This window comes from Anser brachyrhynchus (assembly GCF_964034855.1).
Source record: "Anser brachyrhynchus genome assembly, chromosome: 2".
NCBI lineage: Eukaryota > Metazoa > Chordata > Aves > Anseriformes > Anatidae > Anser > Anser brachyrhynchus.
In genome coordinates, this window is record NC_137695.1 from 46,892,122 (window position 1) to 46,913,992 (window position 21,871).

The 21,871-nt window shown below is 40.4% G+C and overlaps 2 protein-coding genes across 2 annotated transcripts in view; both read right to left on the minus strand.

Moving 5' to 3' along the window:
* Nucleotides 1–65: 65 nt before the first annotated feature.
* SNRPD1 (small nuclear ribonucleoprotein D1 polypeptide) lies at nt 66–5,532 on the minus strand. The gene is made up of 4 exons (XM_080577915.1): nt 5,375–5,532; nt 5,098–5,174; nt 2,289–2,480; nt 66–247 (listed from the first exon to the last, which is right to left on the minus strand). The coding sequence occupies exons 1-4, from the start codon at nt 5,386–5,388 to the stop codon at nt 171–173; spliced, it is 360 nt and encodes a 119-aa protein (XP_080434041.1). The 5' UTR covers nt 5,389–5,532; the 3' UTR covers nt 66–170.
* Nucleotides 5,533–5,725: 193 nt separating this feature from the next.
* The window catches only part of SACM1L (SAC1 like phosphatidylinositide phosphatase), a 29,958-nt gene continuing 13,812 nt past the window's right edge, over nt 5,726–21,871 (minus strand). Inside the window, exons 6-20 of the mRNA XM_080577913.1 lie at nt 20,357–20,416; nt 18,880–18,913; nt 16,360–16,461; nt 15,547–15,632; nt 15,259–15,345; nt 14,758–14,826; nt 14,591–14,670; nt 13,227–13,325; nt 10,508–10,646; nt 10,212–10,281; nt 10,030–10,102; nt 9,463–9,556; nt 9,281–9,373; nt 8,562–8,619; nt 5,726–7,777 (exon numbers count right to left, since the gene is read on the minus strand). Coding sequence (XP_080434039.1) covers nt 7,641–7,777; nt 8,562–8,619; nt 9,281–9,373; nt 9,463–9,556; nt 10,030–10,102; nt 10,212–10,281; nt 10,508–10,646; nt 13,227–13,325; nt 14,591–14,670; nt 14,758–14,826; nt 15,259–15,345; nt 15,547–15,632; nt 16,360–16,461; nt 18,880–18,913; nt 20,357–20,416 — 1,281 coding nt within the window. The 3' untranslated portion in view covers nt 5,726–7,640. The remainder of the gene's footprint in view (nt 7,778–8,561; nt 8,620–9,280; nt 9,374–9,462; nt 9,557–10,029; nt 10,103–10,211; nt 10,282–10,507; nt 10,647–13,226; nt 13,326–14,590; nt 14,671–14,757; nt 14,827–15,258; nt 15,346–15,546; nt 15,633–16,359; nt 16,462–18,879; nt 18,914–20,356; nt 20,417–21,871) is intronic.

Here is a 21,871-nt window from a genome sequence, read left to right on the forward strand (position 1 = left end):
ATGTGCAACAGCCTCTAGAAGTACGCGCCTCCCTCCCCAGACTTAACTAACACAGCAAAGACAACTTTTTCACTTTTCAGTTTATTAAAAATGGATACCATAAACAAGACCTGTACAAAAAAAAAAATCCAAAATTGCCCAGAATTTGGTAACAGTTGTGTGGTGAGAAGTTATCGTCTCGGGCCCCCTCTTCCTCTTCCGCGGCCCCGGCCTCTCCCACGTCCTCGGCCACGGCCTCTTCCAGCGACTTAGCAAATAAAACAGAAAGGATAAATCAAGTGAGACCTGGCAATACTTTAACTTAGATTAAAACATTCTGTAGCGAGCATAAACAGCCTAATGTCTCATCGTAAGGAAGCAGCAGGTCAGATATTAAATCTGTTAACACTTGAATGTTTTAGACAGTACGTTCCTATTTTGTGCTAGGTTTTGCAGTGTGCAATTTCCATAGACTCCCATCTGTCTCTGACTGCTCTACAGATAACGAGGGGATGAAACGTGCTATAAATTATATATGCATATCCCTAAATTCTATAGCACACGTACAGTGCTCTGACACAGAACTGTGGCTCCTCTTCTCTGATAAGTTTTTCAGGAATCAAAAAACAGAATGTGCAAGGTTTTCCTGCAGTGAGCGTTTTGGTTACTATTCATCTCCCTGGAAAAGATTTTCTTCTGCCTCAGCTCACACTGTGCTTTATTAAGTAAGCTGCAAAAGGGAAATACACAGCTTAACACACAGATTTCCAAGCTCTCTCTCTCTCAGGCGTTATGTGTAGTGGCCGCATTTTTAAAGGATCCCACCACCAAACAGCTCCTACTGCTCTCAGGGGTACCTGTGCCAATTTCAGATGTGATTCTCAGGCTGATTACTTCCTCCTACTTCTAAATCCTGCTATTTCATTGTACGGTAAGGGGATGACAGAATTACTGAATAATTCAGGCTGAAGGAACTGCTGGAGGTCATCTGGTCCACATGGTAACGTCACTGTACCCCTTTTTCCTGACTCCAAAATACTCCGAAGCATCATCACGCTCAAACCCACTGCACAGACACCCCCCCAGATCTCTCCGCAGCATCCAGCCTTCCATCACCGCTTTAGTCTGCCAAGGAGAGACCATGCGGTGTGAGGCTCTGCAGCCCAAGGGCATTTCCAGACTACGGCAAAGCGCGCCGCAGCACAGCGTGGTCTGAGACCGCTTCAGCACAGCGAGGGCGCAGGGAGTGCTGAACGCAGGTACGCAGCCCTGTCACAGCTCCTTCTCTTTCCTCAGGGTTAGAAAGGCACAGCGATGTTCTGGTTCGCGTCACATTGTGAGGTTCAGAAAAAAGGTAATCCAACTGCGCTGCACTTTCTCCTCGTGGTCAGATTATTTTTAATGGACATGAGAGGAGCAAAACCGTTTCAGGAGCCTTGTCCTTATCCTCTAATAAAGCCAGCAGCCACAACACTGGCGCTTTGTGACACACACACCCGAGGCTGCCTTGTACCATTTCAGTAAGGTAAACAGATTAATTATGACCTATTTTTAGAACATACCATGGATCAAAGACTGCAGATCCAAATACTTAAACAAGAATTACAGGGGAAATGGTAAGACATTATCTTAGAGCACAATTAACTTTCATTTTAACTTCTTTTAAAAGCACGCAGTAACCACTGGGCAAATGTTTACTGCCTGAAGACATACAAATTTTGTGGAGTTTACTGGATATTAATTTTTAAGCGTGAAATAGAACTGAAGTATTCCTTATACTGTTAGGCTTCTGAGGAAAAGGGCTTTTTTTCCAACAGATAGCAGCTCGTCAGAATACTGCTTTGACTCCCTCACAGTTCAGAAGTCTCTCCAATTCAGTTCTCCAGCAAATTATTTTTATCCACTACCAAGGGGGATTTCAGTTCCGCCCTGTTCGTGAGGCTGTTCTGTACTTTCTTATTAGGCTATATTGGAAGTTCCCCATACAAACTGGGGAAACAGAAAAGACAGTCAGAAAAGAGGAATTGTAAATCTCTTTGCTGTCACCCCTGATAATGTGACAGGTTAAGACTTACTCAAGCTTAAAAGTATTTACATTTTTAAAACAGAAGCATGAGAAGTCATATAAATAATTTCACATGAAAGAAAACTCTACAGAGGTCAATAAGGTAGGCAAAGCAGAGTGAGCAAGGTCAGTATCAAACTCTCAAAGTGTGAAAGAACGAGCTGCCCAACGCAGACTCTGATCGTTTTCAGATTCAGAGATCTCAAAGGCAGAACAAAGAGAGACTGGGAAATCACAGACTAACCTGCTTCTCTCTTCTTGGACTTGACTTTTGGCTCAACATCCACTAGCAAAGTATCCAGCGGCAAACTGTCTGGCAGAATGAAGTAGCGGATGTTATTCCCTCGAATACTCAGCGTCTCCAGCTGTACCGGTTCTCTGTTCTTCAGCGTCATTTTAACTGCTTTGAGATGAGTATTCATACTGACATCCACTCCTGAAACAACAGAATTCTCATTTTTACGGATGAAAGCACATAAAAACACCCAAAAAGGGACCACCTGAAGTACGCACATGCTTCAAGTTTTATCCTGTTCATTAAAACACACTTCAGGATCTATGCCACTAATTAAGCAAGCTTCTAACTGCGAGAAACTGCATCTTTTTTTCTCTCTTAAATCATGCTCAATAATTTATCAACTGCTGCCCACAACACCTCAATGAAAAATTGTTGATGGAAGAACCACTTGCTACTAACTGAACAGTGTTGCTAGAGGTCTTCATCTAGGTCTTAGCCAGTCACAGCAATTCTGTGAACAATTAAAACTCCTTTGAGCAACAAATAAACTGCTGTTTGTTTTTTTTTTTTTTTTACAGAAGTCTAGCATTAGTCTTTTTGCTCCTTCAAAAAGGAAGCAAAACAAACCATTGAGCAGGTGAAAAAAAACGATCGTTTCTTCTTGCTATACACCTAAGAAAAAGCCCAACTGTAAAGCATTTAATTTCCGGTAAAAGACATCTAATTCTAGTGTGATATGTTCTATTTGTTTACAAACATTAATTACTGTTTATTCGGTGACCCATATGAGCAAGATTTCAGTGTGTTCAAACTTCTGTACCGACAACCAACCCTTCATGGTCAAAACACTGTCTTGTTTCACAAATACGGAAAAACAAACTGTAAGACGTTTTACCACGGCAAATAACGTGAGCGAGCAGCAGGCCAGAACCAGAAGAACCGCTGTGCTATTCTTATTTTCCTATCCTCTCCCCCGTCGTTGTACATTTTGCACGGTTCTGACTCCTGTACTCCACCCGTCCTGTCCCCTCCTGGCAGCGTGAGCGTTACACAAACCCGCTCCTTCAGCAGGGCTGCTCTGGCGGCGGAAGGAGGAAGAGGAAATGGCGCGAACCCGGGGGTTGTTACCGGGGTTTGTGCACCAACGTAAAGGGAAGACTGTCCCTTCAGAAACAGGGATTGCATTCAGAGGTCTTACAGATCCTTAGCAGAGCACGAGAGAGACTTTGCTCAATGATCAAGCCCAGAAGCAGCGAGGTCAGAAGGAGACATGCAGGCTGTTTGCCTCCTACCTAGCCGGGTTCAATGGAGCACGCTGCACTCGGATACCGGGCGGTGCATTCAGGTGCTAATCAGCGCTGATGCATCTGGCTGCAAAATAACGCCAATTTTTAATTTTGCCAAATCTCAGCAGATTGCTATGGGCCAAAAAAGCACCTAAGCAATCCCCTGGATTACAACTTTGCCAAGTTTGAACTGTTTTTTGTTCTTCTAGTCAGGATAGAAGAGCCTCCAAAAGTAACTTCAAGTAGGTGAAGGAAAGGAGATCAAGCACGATCATTAACTTAACCACAACGGTTTGCTTTATGAAATGCAACAGCCCCCCCTACGTACCCGAATGTCTGTAAGTAATTCTAATGTGATATTATTTTGAGAACACTCAGTCTCTGATGTTACTCAAGCGAACAAAGCAGTCCATGCATTTTTCCACACACATGAGAATGAAATCATCACCTACAAAGGCTCTCCCCAATGCTTTCAGTTCAGTGATACAAAAAGGAGCTCCTTCATTTTAGGGATCAGCACAGACACTAAGCACTTCCCCAGATACTAATTCTCACAAACTTATTTTGTGACAGACCTTTGGCAACAGCAGGATGCCATGTTCTTGACACCAGGATTCCTTTTTGCCCTTAATCCCTATGCTATGTCTTCAAACCAGTTTCACGAAACCAATGCAAGTATATACAAAGATGCATATCCATGCAAATTCACCACAAGCAGAGCAAAAACAGGCTCGAAGGAAATAACTCACTTTTAGATTAATATTGGTTACACGTGAAGTTTAACCATTTTAAGGCTGCATCAACATTTAACACTTGCTGCTTATATGTACTACTATTTTAAGAAAAAATCCCTCTGCTGGTGACTTGGGTGTAATGTTTTTATGCGACTATCGCTTGTCACAACTGCTCTAATCAAAGTCAGAAGCACTGAAGCATCTTATAAAAGTTTAGGCTGTGTATCCGCCATCAGTTTTATCAAAGTAGTAAAACTACCTTACCAACGTAATCGTGCTTTTAAAATTCTAAGTGAATATCATCCTCATGCCAGCTTTACCCACAAAATGATTGGGAACAGGGTGAACTTCCTTCACCCCTGATCCTACCTGTAAACAACGCTTGGGTCAGACCGAAAGGCTCCCAGGATGACTGAATTCACTACCTCCCAGCAGTGCCTTATTGATGGAAAGCTCATCACAAGACAAACTAGCAGCGTAAGTCTGACCGTGGGTGAACTCGCCCGCCCGTGTGTCAGTGTGGATCTGTGACCGACTGAAGTTTTGAAGCGTCTGTGTGTCTGGCTGCGGGGAGCTGGCAGGTCACAGCTCACCACCACCCCCCCCACTTTCTGGCAGACGTCCGGGCCCTACCGCAGCGAACCCCCCTCACCCCTGCCCCCCCGCATCCATCCGCGCAGGCCTCCTCCGGAGGGAGCTCAGAGCAACCAAGCCCAGCCTCGGCCACGGCTCCTGCCGATGCCCAGCACCGAGCTAACGGGCTGGGCGCTGCTGCGGGCCGCCCCCGCGCCCTACCTGTGATGGTTCCGTGCACCTGCGTCCCGTTCTTCAGCTCGATGGTCACCGTCTCGTGGCTCAGCTTCATTAGGAACCTGCCGATTAAGAACACGCCGTTAATTCCCCACCGTTACCGCATAACGCGGCGTCAGCGCGACCCTCGCGGCCGCTCCCGCCAAGCCCCACACAGAGGAGGGCGGGCGCCATGGCGGTTGGCGGCCGTTATGGCGGGCGCCATGGCGGCGGTCGGCGGGCGCCATGGCGGCCGGGCGGCCATCCGCCGCCATCCGCTCACCTGACGAGCTTCATGGCGGCGGGAGCCCGGCGCCGCGGCCGGGGGGGTTCGGGCGGGCGGCGGAGAGCGGCGGGGCGGGCTGCGGGGGGCTCCTGCCACAGGGCCGCGCCGCCAGCAAGCGGCCGCCGCCCACAGCGCCAAGGGGCGGAAGCGGCGCGGCGGAAAGGGCCGGGCCCGGGCCCGCGACTGCGCCCTGCGGTGCCTGCGGTGCACGAAATCAGGTCCTCGGACAGCGAAGCGCGCCTCACAAAGAGCCCAGACGCAGCCCCGGCTGCCGTCCACCGAAAAACAGTCCCCAAGGAATAAGGTGGAGGCAAGGCTGACCCAAAGCACACACGGCACCAGACAGCATCTAGAAAAGTTGGGCATTTTATTGTCCTTTACGAGTACACCGTTTGTGATTCTAGAAATACAGACTGTGCAAAGCACTGAAATACAGATGCCTTCCAGCTTCAAAAACGTATATTAGTCTGTGTCTTACGATCCATTTAATCACATTTGATCTTCATTTAATCACGTTTGGTCTTTGCCACAACAAGTTTTTCCACACCACAGATGCGAAGGTTCAGTTCTAGCCTGCAAGACAACCAAGTTCCAAATGGCACCTGCCTGTGAGCCATAAAAACCATTAAATAGTGAGATTATGTTTTGTACTTTGTGTCTGTTACAGAGTTCATGTTCAGAAATGTTAAGTTAGAGGATTTTCCAGTTAACCGCCAACTGGTACTTCCATTACAGCATCTAAAAGCTAACAGATACTTCGCAAGTACTAGTGTTTATGAGCAGGTTATGTTTACACAAAACCCAGAGAGGCCTCCAGAAACATTCAAGATTAAAATGAACATTAACAATTGCAAAAATCTGTACATATTTTCAGTCATAACACAGTGAAACACTGGATTATCAGTGTCTTATGTTCTAGCTTCAATGACAACTGTGCTAGTTCTAATATTCTACATATTTCTCCCTTCCCCCCATTTAAATTTTATAATCGCAATCTGAATATACAGCTGTACTTACAGGAAATATTAAACAATGCACAGCGCCTTAAGCAAGTTTCATCTCTGGTTTCAAACAAACCATATAAAATAAGTGACAAAATAGTTTAAAATTGGTCCTTGATTAGGATTACTTTTTTGTTTACAGCTTGGAAGCACTAAATTTAAAGACACACATTTATTGTTAACCAACACAAATTATAGTGTAGCTTTTTTTACTTTTTTTTTAAATGTTATATCATCATGCACAAAAAGCAAGCTGCTGCTCCCAAGTGCAACCACGCTGTTAGGCTAACACTTTCTCCTCAGATTCTTACTCCTTTTTTCGTAAATTATTTCAACATAAAGTATAGAAGCAGCTGACTAGCAAAACAATATGAAGTTCACCTTTTACATTGTGACTGCTCTTAAAGTAATGGAATACTTTGGACCTTTAGCATAAGGAGGGTTCAATAAACACCGCAAAGGATTTTTACATTCTTTGATTTCATTTACATATTTAGAAAAAAATCTTTAATGTGCTAACTAATGAATCATCATCTGGAGGCTGTAGTACTGAAACAGTGCAAGACATTTGCAACTTCAGGAGCATCCAATTACACTGTCCTTTCACCCAAACAATGATTAGTAGAATATTGCATCAGTCCCAGATAACACAGGACAAAAAGCTCATTTTGGAAGAGCATTAGGATTCAACGGATCCTTTAATTTGGTGGGGACAAGAAACAACACACATATGCACAAAGGACTTGTTAACATGGACTTTATCACAGCAAATATAATCCAGCTATGAGTCTTGGAACAAGACTTTGTGTTCTTATGAAGCCTTATTTGTTCAAAGAAGCTCTGTTATTAGTGCTTCAACACCTAGGTATTTTGACATATGAGCAGCATCAGAGCTCCCCTCCTGTCAAGCCAGAGAACAAAATTCAGCTGAAATTGTACACTTGGACTGTGAGCTAAAGCAGTCCGCTTACACCCTATAACATTAAAGCCAGCTTTTTGGTGTCTGGAATCTTTGAATCATCTCAGTAAACTGAGTGGAGCCCCCTCCACAAATGCAATATTCCAAAAACCATTGCAACTAAGATTGCCGAGTCAGATCTCAGTTGAAAGCTACCACCAAAGGACACTATTTCCTCTCCCCACAAGGCTGCCAAGGAAGAATGTTCATTAGACCACAGTTTGGTGTGGAAAGCAGGTCAGTAGAGACTCCAGGTGTGGCTTGAGGAATCCTCAGTACCAAGCCGCTTTCCACACACACAAATTCAGTCCATCTTCTCTTTCTGGACCAACTTGGGTGCATCTACAAAATCCTTGCCGTTGTAAAGGATGATAGCGAAAGTTCCAAAGCTTGCACTTCCCCAGAAAAGCACATAGGCCAGTGTCTCAGTCCATGTATCACCTGTTAAGAGTCAGACACCGTAGTTTATTATTTCCAGCTATCACAGAGAGTATCTAAATACAAAACCAAAATATTGCAAGCTCTCCCACAGATATCAAATGAAGTTAAAAGTGCTTCAAAGGAACTAGGGTCTTCTCTTACACCATTCTGTATTTCCTTACCTAGCAGTTGACTTGACAAAGTTGGATGGTCATAAACTAGCGTTCTGTTCTTAGTAGCTTAGAACTTAGAAGCTTAGAACTGTTCTGCCGTATAGTTCTTAGAGTGCTTTGACACCGCTACATAGGTCACAGAGTCAAGAACCCCACTGGCACTAACGTTAGAAAATCCAAGACAAAAGCAGAAAGCAAAGACTTCAATTCCCAGCACAAATGTAAGCTAGGGGAACATTTGTCAGGCTGAGCTTATGACTATATCTGGCTTTTCCGAATTGCCTTTGTGCCAAAAGTTAAGAGATTCTTCAGGAGATTCATCCAGGCTATAGTAAAGCTATACATCTACTCAGGTAGAACTAAATTCAGGGATTCAGGGTCAATTAATTGCCCCCAAGTGACTTCTACAAAAGTTTTAGTGTTTTTTTCTATAGTACTACAGGTTTTTCCACATTAATGGTATCGTGCTGACCCTCAGTCTCCAGAGCCTTGCTCAAACGCCTTCCAGTATAACTGAGAAGCACATTTATACTGTGTATTTTTTAAATAACCATTTGAAGGGGGAAAAAAACCACACACAGTCCCCACACAAACAAGCTAATTTTGGGAAATTTAGCTCAGTAGCAACTTACCAGCCATTAGCAAACAAATAATGCACATGGAGAAAGCAACCACCATGATAATAGGCAACTAGGGAAAGAAAAAAGAATAATTAAATGATATAATAGCACATATATTTCTTAAATTCCTTTAAGCTAGAACGTATTGCAAAGCTATTTACTAGCTTTACCATAAAATTGCTTCAACTGCTGATGTCAGGTACTATAAAATTTTGAAGAGTTCCAAAATTTGGTAAAGTATGTTCAATATTGAGGTTCAGAATTGAAATACATCTATTGGATAAGATGCAAAGTTTTAAAAAAAACACTAGCTACCAATTAAACCCCTAATGTCCCCAAGCCCCATTTTGCTACATAAAAGGTGAGGAAAAAAAAGGTTTTCTTCATGTTACAGTCTATGCTTCTGCATGAAATATGAGAAGAGATCTTCACAAGCTTCTTCTGCAGAAGGAAACAGTCACTGATGGTGATTAGTAGAATTTCTCCCTTTCCACTGGATGAAGCAGATTTAAAAAAAGCAAGCAGCAGTTTTTTCAATACCTCAAGGACACTCCATTTTCTGTCAAGGAAACAGTCTGGGTTTAGTCCTATAAGCAGGTATCATAGAAACAGAACCATATTATAGGGACACTCCATTACTAAATAGACAATTTCCACTTTGTCTTACTGATGCAAGGGACTAAATAGGTTTCATGCGTTTCTCCAAACATGAGTAAAGTCCCCATACTCACAGCTAAGAACTTCCAATCTTTCTTAACGTGTAGAGGACTAGCAGGTTCTACTTCATCCACTGAATAATTTCCGAGAAAGAGATCAATAGCATCCTGGAAGAGAAACAGAGCAAGAGTTAAAAACACACAGCAAATTTGATATTTATCAGATACATTTTCCCACAGTTAAAAGCCTAACTTACTTGTCTAAATCCATCAGAGAAGTTATTTTTGTAGTAACGTATTAATGAGTTCCAGCCATCCATTATTAAGCCCCACTGAGTCCTCTTTCCAGTTCTGCAAGAAATTTTGAAAAACATTTGTAATAGGTGTATACATTCAGGAACAGAATTTCAGATTTACAGTCCTTTCATTGCTCAAGTGTGTACTATGCTTAATGAATACCTACACATACATAAAATAATCTAGTGCTACCTCTGCATTAATACCACACACACATTTGTAACAAAATTTATTTGAAAATAGAATTGCCCTTCTCTCCATCCCATGACACAAATGTACCTTGAATGGGCTCGTTTTCTTGTTTTTATTTCCAGATTACCTTTTTTCATTTCATACGTTAGTATGAAGCAAAGAATAGTGTTCTTCTATAGATTCTAGTCTCACATTTAACCAATTGAACTAAACAACTGCAGAATTCATTAATGGCCTGAGCCCCAAATTAGTGATCTTTTTAGATATGAAGACCTAAAGAAAGTCCCAAATGTGCACAAAAACGCAGAAGACCTTTACAAGAAAGGGTGACTTGCCTTGTGTAATCTGTCTTTAAGGCACCAGTTCCAGCATATTGTTTGGCACAAGCATTAGCATTATCAGCCCATGCTGTGAACAGGAAAACATTGAGAAAGATTAAGGAAGTTGTTTACTTTGTTTGGACAAGTGTTGTTTTTTTTTGTTTGTTTGTTTGTTTTTAACTCAATGAACTGCATACCATTTTTGTAGATTTTCTCAAAGTCAGCCTGCTCCTCAATTCTCTGTCCAACATGCAAAACACCTAGCCTCTGAAACAAAAAGCACATTGAAGCTCACTAGCAGGTCATTAGAAACATTAGGATTTGCTTTTAGAAAAAGCTTTATTCATTAAACTAGAATCTGGCCAGAGCATTTCAAACAAGCGCTACAGTAACTCAAGTATGCAAGCTTTTATTGAAGTGTTAAATTACATTTCAGTTCCAAACAAAGCCTTCCTCCTCTTAAGAGCTTGTTAAACAAGAATAAAACATTTACCTGAAGCTGGGCTTGAAGAGATCGACGCGCTAACAAGCTCTGAATCACATTTGTCCGATCAAGGCAGTCCATACAATTACTGCGGAATATTCCTTCCTGCTGAGTCACGATTTTACCATCGGAATCAACTAGAAAATAACTAACACACAATCCACCTAAGTATTTACAGATAAGTCTATATAAAGTGTACATTTTCACAACATTCCAGCAGCCAAAACAGTTGTCTAGAGCATATGGAGAGTTGTTGGCCATGTCTTTGAACTGTGATACCTTCCTGAATGTTTCCCCTCCCACAATGAAAAGCAGCAATCAGTACATGAACATTTGGAAATCTCTGAACAGCGCTCACTATTATTGTGCAGACAAAGCAACACTGAGCTATCTGCCACTGTGAAGAGCAATTTCTAGTGCAACAGTGACTTAAGTTTTATGTTTCTGTGTTATTATAGTCCTCGTTCCACAGTTAGCAAGATCACTAGTAGAGTGTAAACAGCAAAGTAACCAGATTTGGACCTATGTACCAGGAGTTACCAGCTTCAGTCCAGTCACCACCACCACGGAGTAATATAAACTGTCAGGAACACTTCTTCCACAAAGGTATTCAAATCTTTAAGGCCACTGCTGAAAGTCTACTACCATCAGTTCTTAACATCCTCTTCTCCATTATACGAAGATCTGAGGGAACCAGGTGTTCCCTCTTGCAACTACACATGCTAATCATTACCTCAGTTTTTTTTTTAAACCAACTAAACCAGTCACTTTCTCCCTCAACCTCTCAGTAACAGGTATTAAACAGCTCATTTTAAATATTGAATTGCATGCAAATATTTTGATAACTGAGCTGGTGAAACAAATATGCAAATCAAGTCATCCATTGGATACATGAATGGGACTTATCCTTCTGCTGTAGTGTTAAGCTCCCAGTTGCTTAAAGATTTGCAGATCATACTCTGTAGATTAAGTTACTCCCTTAGGTAATTCTGAACTCGGAATTTGGACCAGTATATGATCCACTGCTACTGCATAGCATTTTAAGACTAAAAAAATCATACTAGAGTCATGTAGTACTAAACGTCAAGAACCCTACTTAGAAGCATATGCATTTACTTTGATCAGCCCTGTGTTAACAAGATCTAGTTTTCTAATTCTTGAAGAACTAGTTTTATTAAACTGTTTTACACTGTTGAATGATTAAAGGAGAGCTTACACCCACGAAAACTTTGTTTTCCCCTCCTTCCTTAAGTTTTGCCTAGAACTGGTATTAGGATAAGTAGCATAGTTGAAGAGTAGGCATTTCTGGTTAATGACAGATTAAGTAATGCATACCCTATAATAGCTCTTTACAGATCATTAATACACAAGAGTAAGCCTTCTACTGGATCTTTTGCAATTTGTAGAAGATGGAAGTGTTTACCTCTCTCTGGGTTGCAGAATTATTTTTAAGAGCATCAGAATTCAGATTTTTCCTGTTACTATTTGAACAACGGTCACCCAAGATGAAATAAAACAAAGCAAGGTAGAAGCAACCTGATCTCGAGGAAGAGCTTTCATTTCTACATCTTGTAACAGACACTGTCTCCTTTTTCATTTCAAGAAAACTTGGTTCTTTTCTAAGCCTCCAATGGCAGTTGACAGTAAACATGCGATACGATTCTCAGCGTTCACTCTAATAAAGGATCCTTGCTGTATAGGAAACCTACACTTATTTCTCCTTCTTTGAAGTGCTCAAAAACCAATTTGTTCTGCTCTTCAGGGGGTTAGGGTCCTTTTTTTGGTGGTGAGGAAATTGTAGTCACTACCACAAAGTAAATTCATATTATTCTGACAGTCTTCATTCGAAGCAAGATATCTCATCCATGCAACTCCTGTTCTATTCTGCACCTCGCGCCTCTTTTTAGTTACTGTAACACTGCCATTTCTGTAGTGTGCCTAAAGCAGGAAGTAGATCAGCTAACACAAGACCTAACAGGAAGGAAGCAACTGGAGAAGCAGAACTAAGTATGCCATTGTCCTATCAAGCTACACATCTACAAGTAGCAAAGACCAAGAATTGCTTAATGCAAACTCAGGGGACTAGATACATACTTAAGTTGATTTGGACACTTAATCTACTTTTACCTGACTTAAAAACAAAATGAGAATTTAGCTCCTTGTGTATTACTTTTGTTACCAAAGACCAACAATCAGAGTTTGTTCCAAGGTTTGGTACAACAAACAGTGTGCATTAGAGATATAAAACACTTTCAAAATCAACAAAGAAAGTGTGCACAGGGCTGGAGCCAAGGGAGCACTAAGTTTTTAACATCACATAGCAGAAAGTTTTGCTGTCAACAGAAGGAATGACTCCTGGTTTAGAAAATACCAACAAAGGAAACTTTTTTTTTAAAAAGTAACTTCAGTTGTATGCGTGCTGATTTCTTCATTAAATTGTTTATCCAAAGGACAAATGCAGTTCTTAAGGCACAACGCAGGGCTGCTGTGGTTCTCAGAGCCATTTTATTGGGACATGAAAGAGGGCTCTGTATTTTACTTACTAACAGGTCTTTAACACTGCACCAGGTATCAGCAAGAGATAAGAGATATGGAAGCATTGATGTATAGGAATACATCATCTTTACAGAAGATTACAGGTCTGTTTTAGCGTTCCTTAACTCAAGGAAACAGACCGTGAGAAAGCAGACTCATTTCAACAGTACAGAAGTGAGAGAACCAGTCTTACCTAAACTCATCTTGCTGTTCTGCTAGTTGATCCATCAAAATCTGAAGTCGATCCCACCTCATCCGACTGCACTCTTTATGGAAATCAAATGCTATGTATCTGTTCAGAGAAAGAAGCATCCTTCTAGATTAAATACATACTGCAGTGAAGGTATCAGAAAAATCCACAGGGAAGGGCTGATCTATCAAACTGGCAGCGACAGAAGATTTGCTTTTCTTTAAAGAGAGCTTCCAGCATGTATCGGTCAGGATATTTGAGCACTGACAGGATTTCAGTGTCTGCCCAGAATTCCTCTGCCTTCTCTGATCCAAGCAAACACACTGAACTTGCTCACTTATAAAGAGACACAGGTGTTGAAATGTAACATTCTCCTCTGGCATGAAACAAGATACCTGGATGTCTCTCTCTAAACCTAGTTCTGTCTTTATTATGGCAACTTCTCTGCCATAATAAAAATTAAAATCTTGTTCCAAGTCAGATGTTTAACAGCCAATTCATTTCTGATAAAACAGTGCTTGAGGTGAATGGTGTTTGATACAACATTTATACGTATACATTTGCTGTGAACTGCAAGGCATTAAGATCTTCCCCTTAAGTTCTCGTAGTCCAAAAGTTATTTGCCAATCTGTAAAGGCTATTCATGGGAAGAAAATTCACATACATGCATTGAAGACTCAAGTCATGTAAGTCTGGCAGGTAAATGCCAGTCAAAATTAATTAAAAATAGAAAAGGAATTCGGCAGATTTAAGAAAAAGTGAGAAACACTTTTTTTTTTTTTTAAAGACACATACAGAGCAGAAATCATCACTACAAACACCCTGACAAAGTTTTACGTATTGCTATAGAGTAAGCTGGTGGAACTGAAAATAAAGATGCACGGAATTCCAAACTTCGTACAGCAAAAATATCAATACCAGCCTAGATGCAAGTGTGAGAAGAACACTCATCTTTTTTTTTTCCAGCTTTATCTCCAATACTCTTTTGCTCACATTTAGCACTCCCCTACTAAGCTAGCAACATAACCAAGCACTTCTACCAGAAGCTTGTTCTATAGGGTATGATTTTTTTTTCCCCCTAAAAGCCAGAAGATCTCCAATCCACAGTTCTCATAGCATACCATTATTCCAATGCTGGCATTACCATGACCCTTGACCTCCCTTCTTTGTTCTGTTTGTCTCCTCTTTGTCCCATCTCCAGTCTCATGCCTGCTTAGAATTTAAGCTCTGAGGTAGGGGTACTGGTCATATGCAGGTGACTTCATAAAAATAAAACTAACAAACCAGCTATCTGGTGAAAGAATGAAGCACTGATCACTCAGCTCAGTTTTTAAACACAGGAATGGATCATTTCACTTCTCACGTACTTGACCATTCCATTTGCCATGCTGTTCACCATTTTTGCAAACGTCTGCTCAAGAGGCTTCTCAGAACCCTTTTGGTTAACCTGGAAATAAAAGAAAAACGACAGCATTATTTGTAAGCCTTCCTGAAAGAACAGCCACTTTCTCAGGAAGAAGAAGTGAAAGCATACCAAGTTAACAATCATTTGCTTTCCATAGCTGATTATTTGCGAGTCAAAATGTCTTTGGAAGCCGTCCATCTAGAAAAGAAAGGAAATGTGATAACAGACTTAAGATGTGATTTACAAGAAATCCTTCCACAATCATCTTTTTGGTGATACTGCGTAGGCGAATTTTATAACTAAAAAAGCACTGGTTGTTCTCTATTGTGTTAATATATTTCTGCTTTCACCCCCCAAGACCATTTAGCTCTCCTTAAGCAAGCCATGGATAATGAGCATTGTGCAACTATTAAAGCTCCTGCAAAGAAGAACCAAAGAGAAACCACTACCCTCGCTGTTGGACTTTTTTTCAAGCTCTGAACTTCTCTCAAGTAATACAAGAGTTCTTACTGCTACTTAAAAACAATATTGCTTATTTTTATTCGTCTGATTATAAATCTGTCACCCTATCATATCTACACAAGCCCAGAAATACACTGAGACCCCAAGACACAACAAGCACTCACATACATGATTTACTGACTTGCTGATCTGTGGCTTTGGTTTATACTTGAGGTTTGGTCTTTGAGACCAGAAAAAAGGAATTGATCCACGAGTCTGAAAAAGAATACATAAATAACTTTAAACAACAAGACTTACAAACTTACTTGCCATTTTAAAATAAAACAGACTGGTTTAGTTTATTTGTGCATGCGCATATTTTTTAAATATTTAATCTACAGAAATACAGAAAGACTGACTTATTTATACACACACACCCCCCTTAAGCCAGTCAGCAGTTCATTACACTGACTTTACCTGCACAAACGATGCTTTGCTCCCCTTGTAATGCACAATTTGTTCTGTTTCAACGAAGTTAGCTGCATGTCCTTCTGAATCAATACCTAAGTAGGAAAAAGACCTCATTAACCAGATCAGGCTGGCTGCAGAACAGCAACAGGCTTCCTACCCTTCCCCTCGAAACACACAAAAAAGCATGAAAATACCAAGGCTGCCTGAAGATGGTAAATTAAAAATGCCTTTGGCAGAAGTTTAACATGATCTGTACCAAATTTAATTGCTGAAGCACAGTTGTGCTTACCACATTTTGATAATTACAGTCCTAGAAATTGAATAGGTTAATAGAAAATAAAACACAAGTGCTCTGACACTAAAATATCCATAATTCAGTAGCAAAGGTACTGCATAAACTGACTTATTTCTTCAAAAGCATGTACGTTGGGACTCACACAGAAGAAAAAAGCAATTTAAACCATTTCCTTGTTCACTTTTTAACCTGAAACAATTAGAAAACATCACTCTTCAAGGTTTCCCTGGCAGCACCAATGATGCTTTCAGTTTAGTTTACTGCTGGGCCAAAAGGGCTATCATGCATTTGCATTTAACCCCTATCAAGCCAGTAACGTCTAGGAGGAATAAAGAGGAGACAATTTAAAAAAATATATCAGAACATGCCTCAGTTCCTCATACAGGTTCCCATTTTTCTTTTGAAGCACTAAAGTCTTGATATCAACTATTTTTATTCAGTCCATTGTACAGCAATTGGTCTTAGAGGAAGTAACATATTTTAAAAAAAGTGAATTCCATCTAAAGTAAGGAAATTTATTTTACCTCTTACATAGTAACGTACACCAGCCCTGAAACAGCTTCTTCTGGAAACAAGCAGCCAGTCAAAACACTTGCCGTTAATAGAACAAGAGTGCATAGTGATAACTGATGAATATCAATAAGGAAAAAAACCCACAAACTTCTCTTAGGATATTTTTACATATCAAGAGATAGTCAACATCAAGGAACCAAGTAATCACATTCAAAGAAATCTGTAAACACGTCTCATATCAACAACAGGTAAACATTAAACTTTAGAGAAAGTAACTTCTTCGTATCAGTAGGGGCATCTCACAATACAGCATAAAGGGGATGTCACTGATGAACATACATTGAAACTGCTATAATTTTTAGGAAGGGGGACTTCCAAAAGAAGATTAATCTGGCGTTACGGTCCTAAGCATATCATTAAATGGACTGACTTCTGAAGTCCTATTCCTTGCCAACTCACCCACAACTTTATTAAGCCATCTTAAGTTTCTTGTCCCTACTGCTGTTAATGAAAAGGACCACTTCAAAACTTCACAGTGGAGAAGGAAGTATCTTAGACTATTAAACCTTGTACCTGTAAGGTACAGCGTATAACACACTTAGAGATTCCAGAACCAGCAGTAAGGTAGACTGGCCTTCTAGTCCACATCAAGCAGGGGAATGCACACCAAGTCTTCAGCGTGAGCTTCTTAGGGAAGTATGCTTTCCTGCTCAGGCTACATACCCAAAGTGACAAATGCACCCTAAGACTAAGTTTAAGCAAGGGACAAAGATAGGTCATTAACAACCAGTTTCGATTTTGGATTCTTGCTCTGTTCTGCTTATAATTGCCTTTACCGGATTTACAGTAAATTATTCAATCAAAAAGAGACCAGCCTTCCCCATGAAGTTTCTCCACGTGACTACACAGGTTTTCATCCTTTGCCACCAATAAGTAAAATCTGTACCTTTAAAATAAACAAAACTGAAACGGGCAATTTTTGCAGGCAGCAGTATTAGCATACCGTATTGGAAGCAATCAACAGAATCTCACACTAATATAAAATCCTTCTTGGAAGGAAAGAAAGGCTGCAAAGCCCAAACAACTAAGTAATCCAAAACATTTTGCTCTCCAGGAATGTAATGTAATATTCATCACTTTCTGTCCCAACTTAAGTGTCAACGTGCTTATTGACTACATCCACTCTAAAAATGAAAAGACATAACTCACTGTTTTTATTTTATTTTTTTTCCCCGAGGGTGGGGTAAAGAGAAAGAAGGGGTAGCAGCAAGGGAAATACTGATGCTAGTTTAGACTTCAGTTGATCAAAGTCTCAATTACTCAAGTCCATTATTTCTCATCACTGCAAGATTAGAACCCTGGTCTAGATAGCTGAACAAAATATATATGGAAAAAGATTTTTGATTTGATTTTAATGAATTAGCTTGGAGTGGCACTATTACAGTTCCGCTTAAGGCTCTTCATAGCATTTCCAGCACTAAAAACAGTTTGAATTCTTGGGTTCTCTAACATGTTTGGTTAATATGAGAAGTACAGCACCATGTATTACTCATGCTAATTATTTATATAGTGAAAGTAGGACAGAGGAAGGTGTTAATTGCAGTCTGCCAATTGCTAATTGCAATCCACCCAGACTCTTCCACCCAGGACCTGCAGAAGCAGGATACGGATTGGGTTGTTTTGACAGTTCCCTTTTGCTATCTTGCCTTGCCTCTCCACCTACTCCCACAACATTTCCCATTAAATGAAGTCACAGGAAAGAAGGCTGGAGGTCTGCCAGTTGCTAACAGCCCTACCAGAGCAACTGATGCAGTCTGGAAGCCGTTCATTCCCTGCACACACCTGAGCCGCCTTTGCAGCAGAAGAGATAAGGAGAATGCTGCATAAATTATTGTCAAGTCTTAGCCACTCTTTTTCATGCTGCCAAGTCAGAAGCAGGACTTGCTGTTGATCACACGCTGCATGAAGAACGTTGCTTCCAAAGAGCATTAGGCCTACTCACAGGACTACGCTCCCTCTCAAAAATAAACTCAAGGCTGCTTTGCTAAGAAGGCTGTTACCCAAAGTGTGGTGCAGGAAGAGCAGCCAGCTAGGAGAAGTGTTCCAGGAGCCTTCAGCACAACTACTCATTTTTTTTTTTTATTCAACAGGAACATTCACAAGTATTCCTTAAGTCAAAACTATTCTCCCTTATTTTAAATCCAGTGTAAATGCTAAGTGTAGGTATTCTTACAGCAAGATAAGAAGCACTAAAGCTGGTGTAAGAACATTTGTGATATTCATCTTAACCTTTACTTCCTTAAAAATAGTTATGCAAATTATGCCTGTAAAAATAAGTATATTAGGTCTTAAAAGCAGAATATTTACATGAGTTACCATGCAAATGGGCTATCAAACTACATGTAGCGTTCATATCTGAACAAATTACAGCCCAATTTTGATATTATGTTCTGCTACATTGCCAACAACACAAACTCTGTAGCAAACAAAGTACCAAATTCAGCATTGAGCTTCACAGCATAAAAGGATACATCCATGCATCACTGGCGTAGCGAACCTATGGATCTGAAACAAAGAAGAAAACCCCACACAATGGGTTTTAAAAATATTAAACAGCCAAAAAAGATTATTAACTAAGGTTTGTTTAAGAGTTTAAGATAGCTCTATATGGTTGATACCCTTTACTTTTTATTTAGGATGCAGTAGTTCTTTCAGAGAAAAGTTTAAAGACAGAACCAAGCTGCTTTGTTCTATACAAGGCACTTACTCATCTACAAACATGCTAGATATAAACCAGTCTACACTGAAAACCTTTTATTTGCTGTATCTCAGCAGAAGGATGTAAGCTGAGATAGCAGTTCACAACACAAGACTTCAGTAAGGAACAGTTCTCTGTGATTAATACTTGAAATGCTTGTTCCAGTATTTTTCCCATCCTGCCACACCTGAATAACCTGCTCTTTCAATGAAGTTTAAAATGGAATTTTTCCAATGCTAGAAGTCAGAATTTTTGCATCTCATCACCTGCAGTTGTTACTATGGCAAACCACCTGTAGGCAGCATTAGGTCATGCTTCCTCTCACACATCAGTTATCTCCCTCCTTCGACTTCCATGTTTTGCCTCCTACTTCTGTTTTCACCAGCCAGCCAGTTAGCGTTCTTCGCTCTTCCCACCACAAGTTCTCTCTCATTTCCCCAGTTGTTTGTATAACACCATCTAAACCATCTACCCATTCATACGCCTCTGGAAGATGCACAACAGCTCTTTGCTAATTCGTATCTTCACATTCCAGAAGCAGCGCACAATTCAGCCTTTTCAAACAGCGCTTAACATAAAAGCACATCTCCACAGGTTACCAAGACAGAAATAGAAACTGCATCATCCACTTGCATAAATGGGAAGTACAGATAAAGAGAAAGGTTTCTGTAGTGCAGACAATTCTGTAAGTTTAATACATTTCTAAAGCCTCTGGGAGGAAGGAACGTAGATCAGTCTGGCCACTGAGATGCTGCTACAGGTGCAGCTCATGGTCCTACTCTTGTATTTGCTGGACTAAGCAAATTCAAAAGTTACATTGCATTAGTCTCTACTGGAAATATAAAGAATATAAAGTGTCCTACTCAAGTGTCAACTTTATGACCTACTCAATAGGCAAGTGGAGTTTAAACTGTACTCAGAGAGGTGAGCTGAACCTTGCTTATACCTAAAGAAAAATTAGTAGTTATACTTCAAAAATATACTGTGCTGAGACCATGCTCATGTAAACTGAAAGCAGACATATCTGAAGAGCCCTCTGAAGAGCCAGCTTTACTGTGTGTGCTGCTGAGGACAATGACGTAAAGTTGGAAGCTTAAAAGCAGAAGACCGTCACTGCTCTCAACTAGAAGACAAATAACCAAGTTATGCTAGATTTCCGTCTGAAATAAGAGACAGAATTATAGGAAAATGTATAATTTTAGTAAAAGTATATTCATTCTGTATCAACATAATCATTACAAAGGGTTTACCTCTGGTTGAGCAGCAAATTCTCTAAGAAGATGCCCATTCCATACGAACCGTGGATCTGCCTGCAGTAAAAAAAAACCAACAAAACATGCTTTTAGAAACCCTCAGTTGTTTAATTCAACATAAGGGTAATACCATAGTATCCACACATTACGCAAGTTTAGATGTGCATGGAGGTGAAACACCCTTCTTTCACTAGTACCATTCATATATCTTCAAATAGAAATCTGATAATAAAATTTAATAAAATTAAAATTGTTAAAAGAACAGTTCTCTCCCATCTTTGAGGGGGGTTACCAGACACTTCAGATGTGCTAAGCCATTAACAATTCACCTGTAGTATCAGGAAAGCATTCAAATTTGCTTTACATAAGGCACAAAGAGATTACCCCAAATTAAGAATAGTAAGGTAACATTCCTAAGGCAAGCAGATAGTAAGAGTGTTGATTACTGCATGTAGAAATCCTTATAATCCTGAGGATCAGAAGTTGAACAATAATTGTAGTTGAAGAAAATTTATTTTCAGCTGCATAAATGATTCTCTTCAACTTCATGTATTTCCTGCTCCCAGTTCACCTCAAGAATGTCTTGAGCAGGTTGCTGAGCACGTTCCAAAAAGCTAGCAGATTAGTCATGAAAGTGACATTTCCTGCAGAACACAGCGCAGGCTCTAGGGAGATGGCACAAATCTCAACTCTAAGATGAGGTGGGCAAGACAATGCATCAGTGAGGATGAGAAGAATTCAAGCTCAGCGTTGGAATATTCACTGATCTAACAGAAAAAGATAGATAAAACTATCTGCCAGAAGATACCACAAGTAGGGTTTGAACTAGTAGAAGAACATGGCATGATGTGTTAGTGCCCTCATATTGGGGTTGTTTCCTTCTGCTAGGACTGTTAAGGACACCCCCCCCCCCAACCACAGGCCAGGCTTCTTTTGCAGAGGTGAACAGAGATGCCTGAAATCACCATCAGTCTTTTGTTAAACCAGCATACTGCAACAAGGAGTATGACATTGCATTAAAATGGTTTTAGCCAACTAACATCTGAATTTACTTCAGTCTTTAAAAAAAAAGATTCATCTTTCAAGCAACCTTCTAAGGTGCCACAATTTTACAGCAAACCAATCTTTTCATGTCAGCAGCTGCTCTTCCTTGCATGAGTACCTCATGAAAAGCATTTGATAGTACAAAAGAGTCCCTAGTTATAAACTGGAAAATGTTTTTTTGTTGTTGTTTAAGCTTTAGAAAGAACAAAGTGAACTGCTTCTCCAGAGTAGACAGTTTCAGTAACAAAGAGGCCACATTTTGGTGACTCTACTGCCAATAGAAGAGAAAAGTGTTATTCACTTATAAGGTTTCAGTATTTTATTGCTTAGGCAGCTTCAACCTTGTTTATGCTGCACTATACAGTTATTTACCAGAATAAGGATTCTGGAACTGTGGAAGCACAACACAGTTTTAACTCTATTGTGTCTGGCTGTGTGGCTCTGCTGTCTTTAAGACCACAACATATT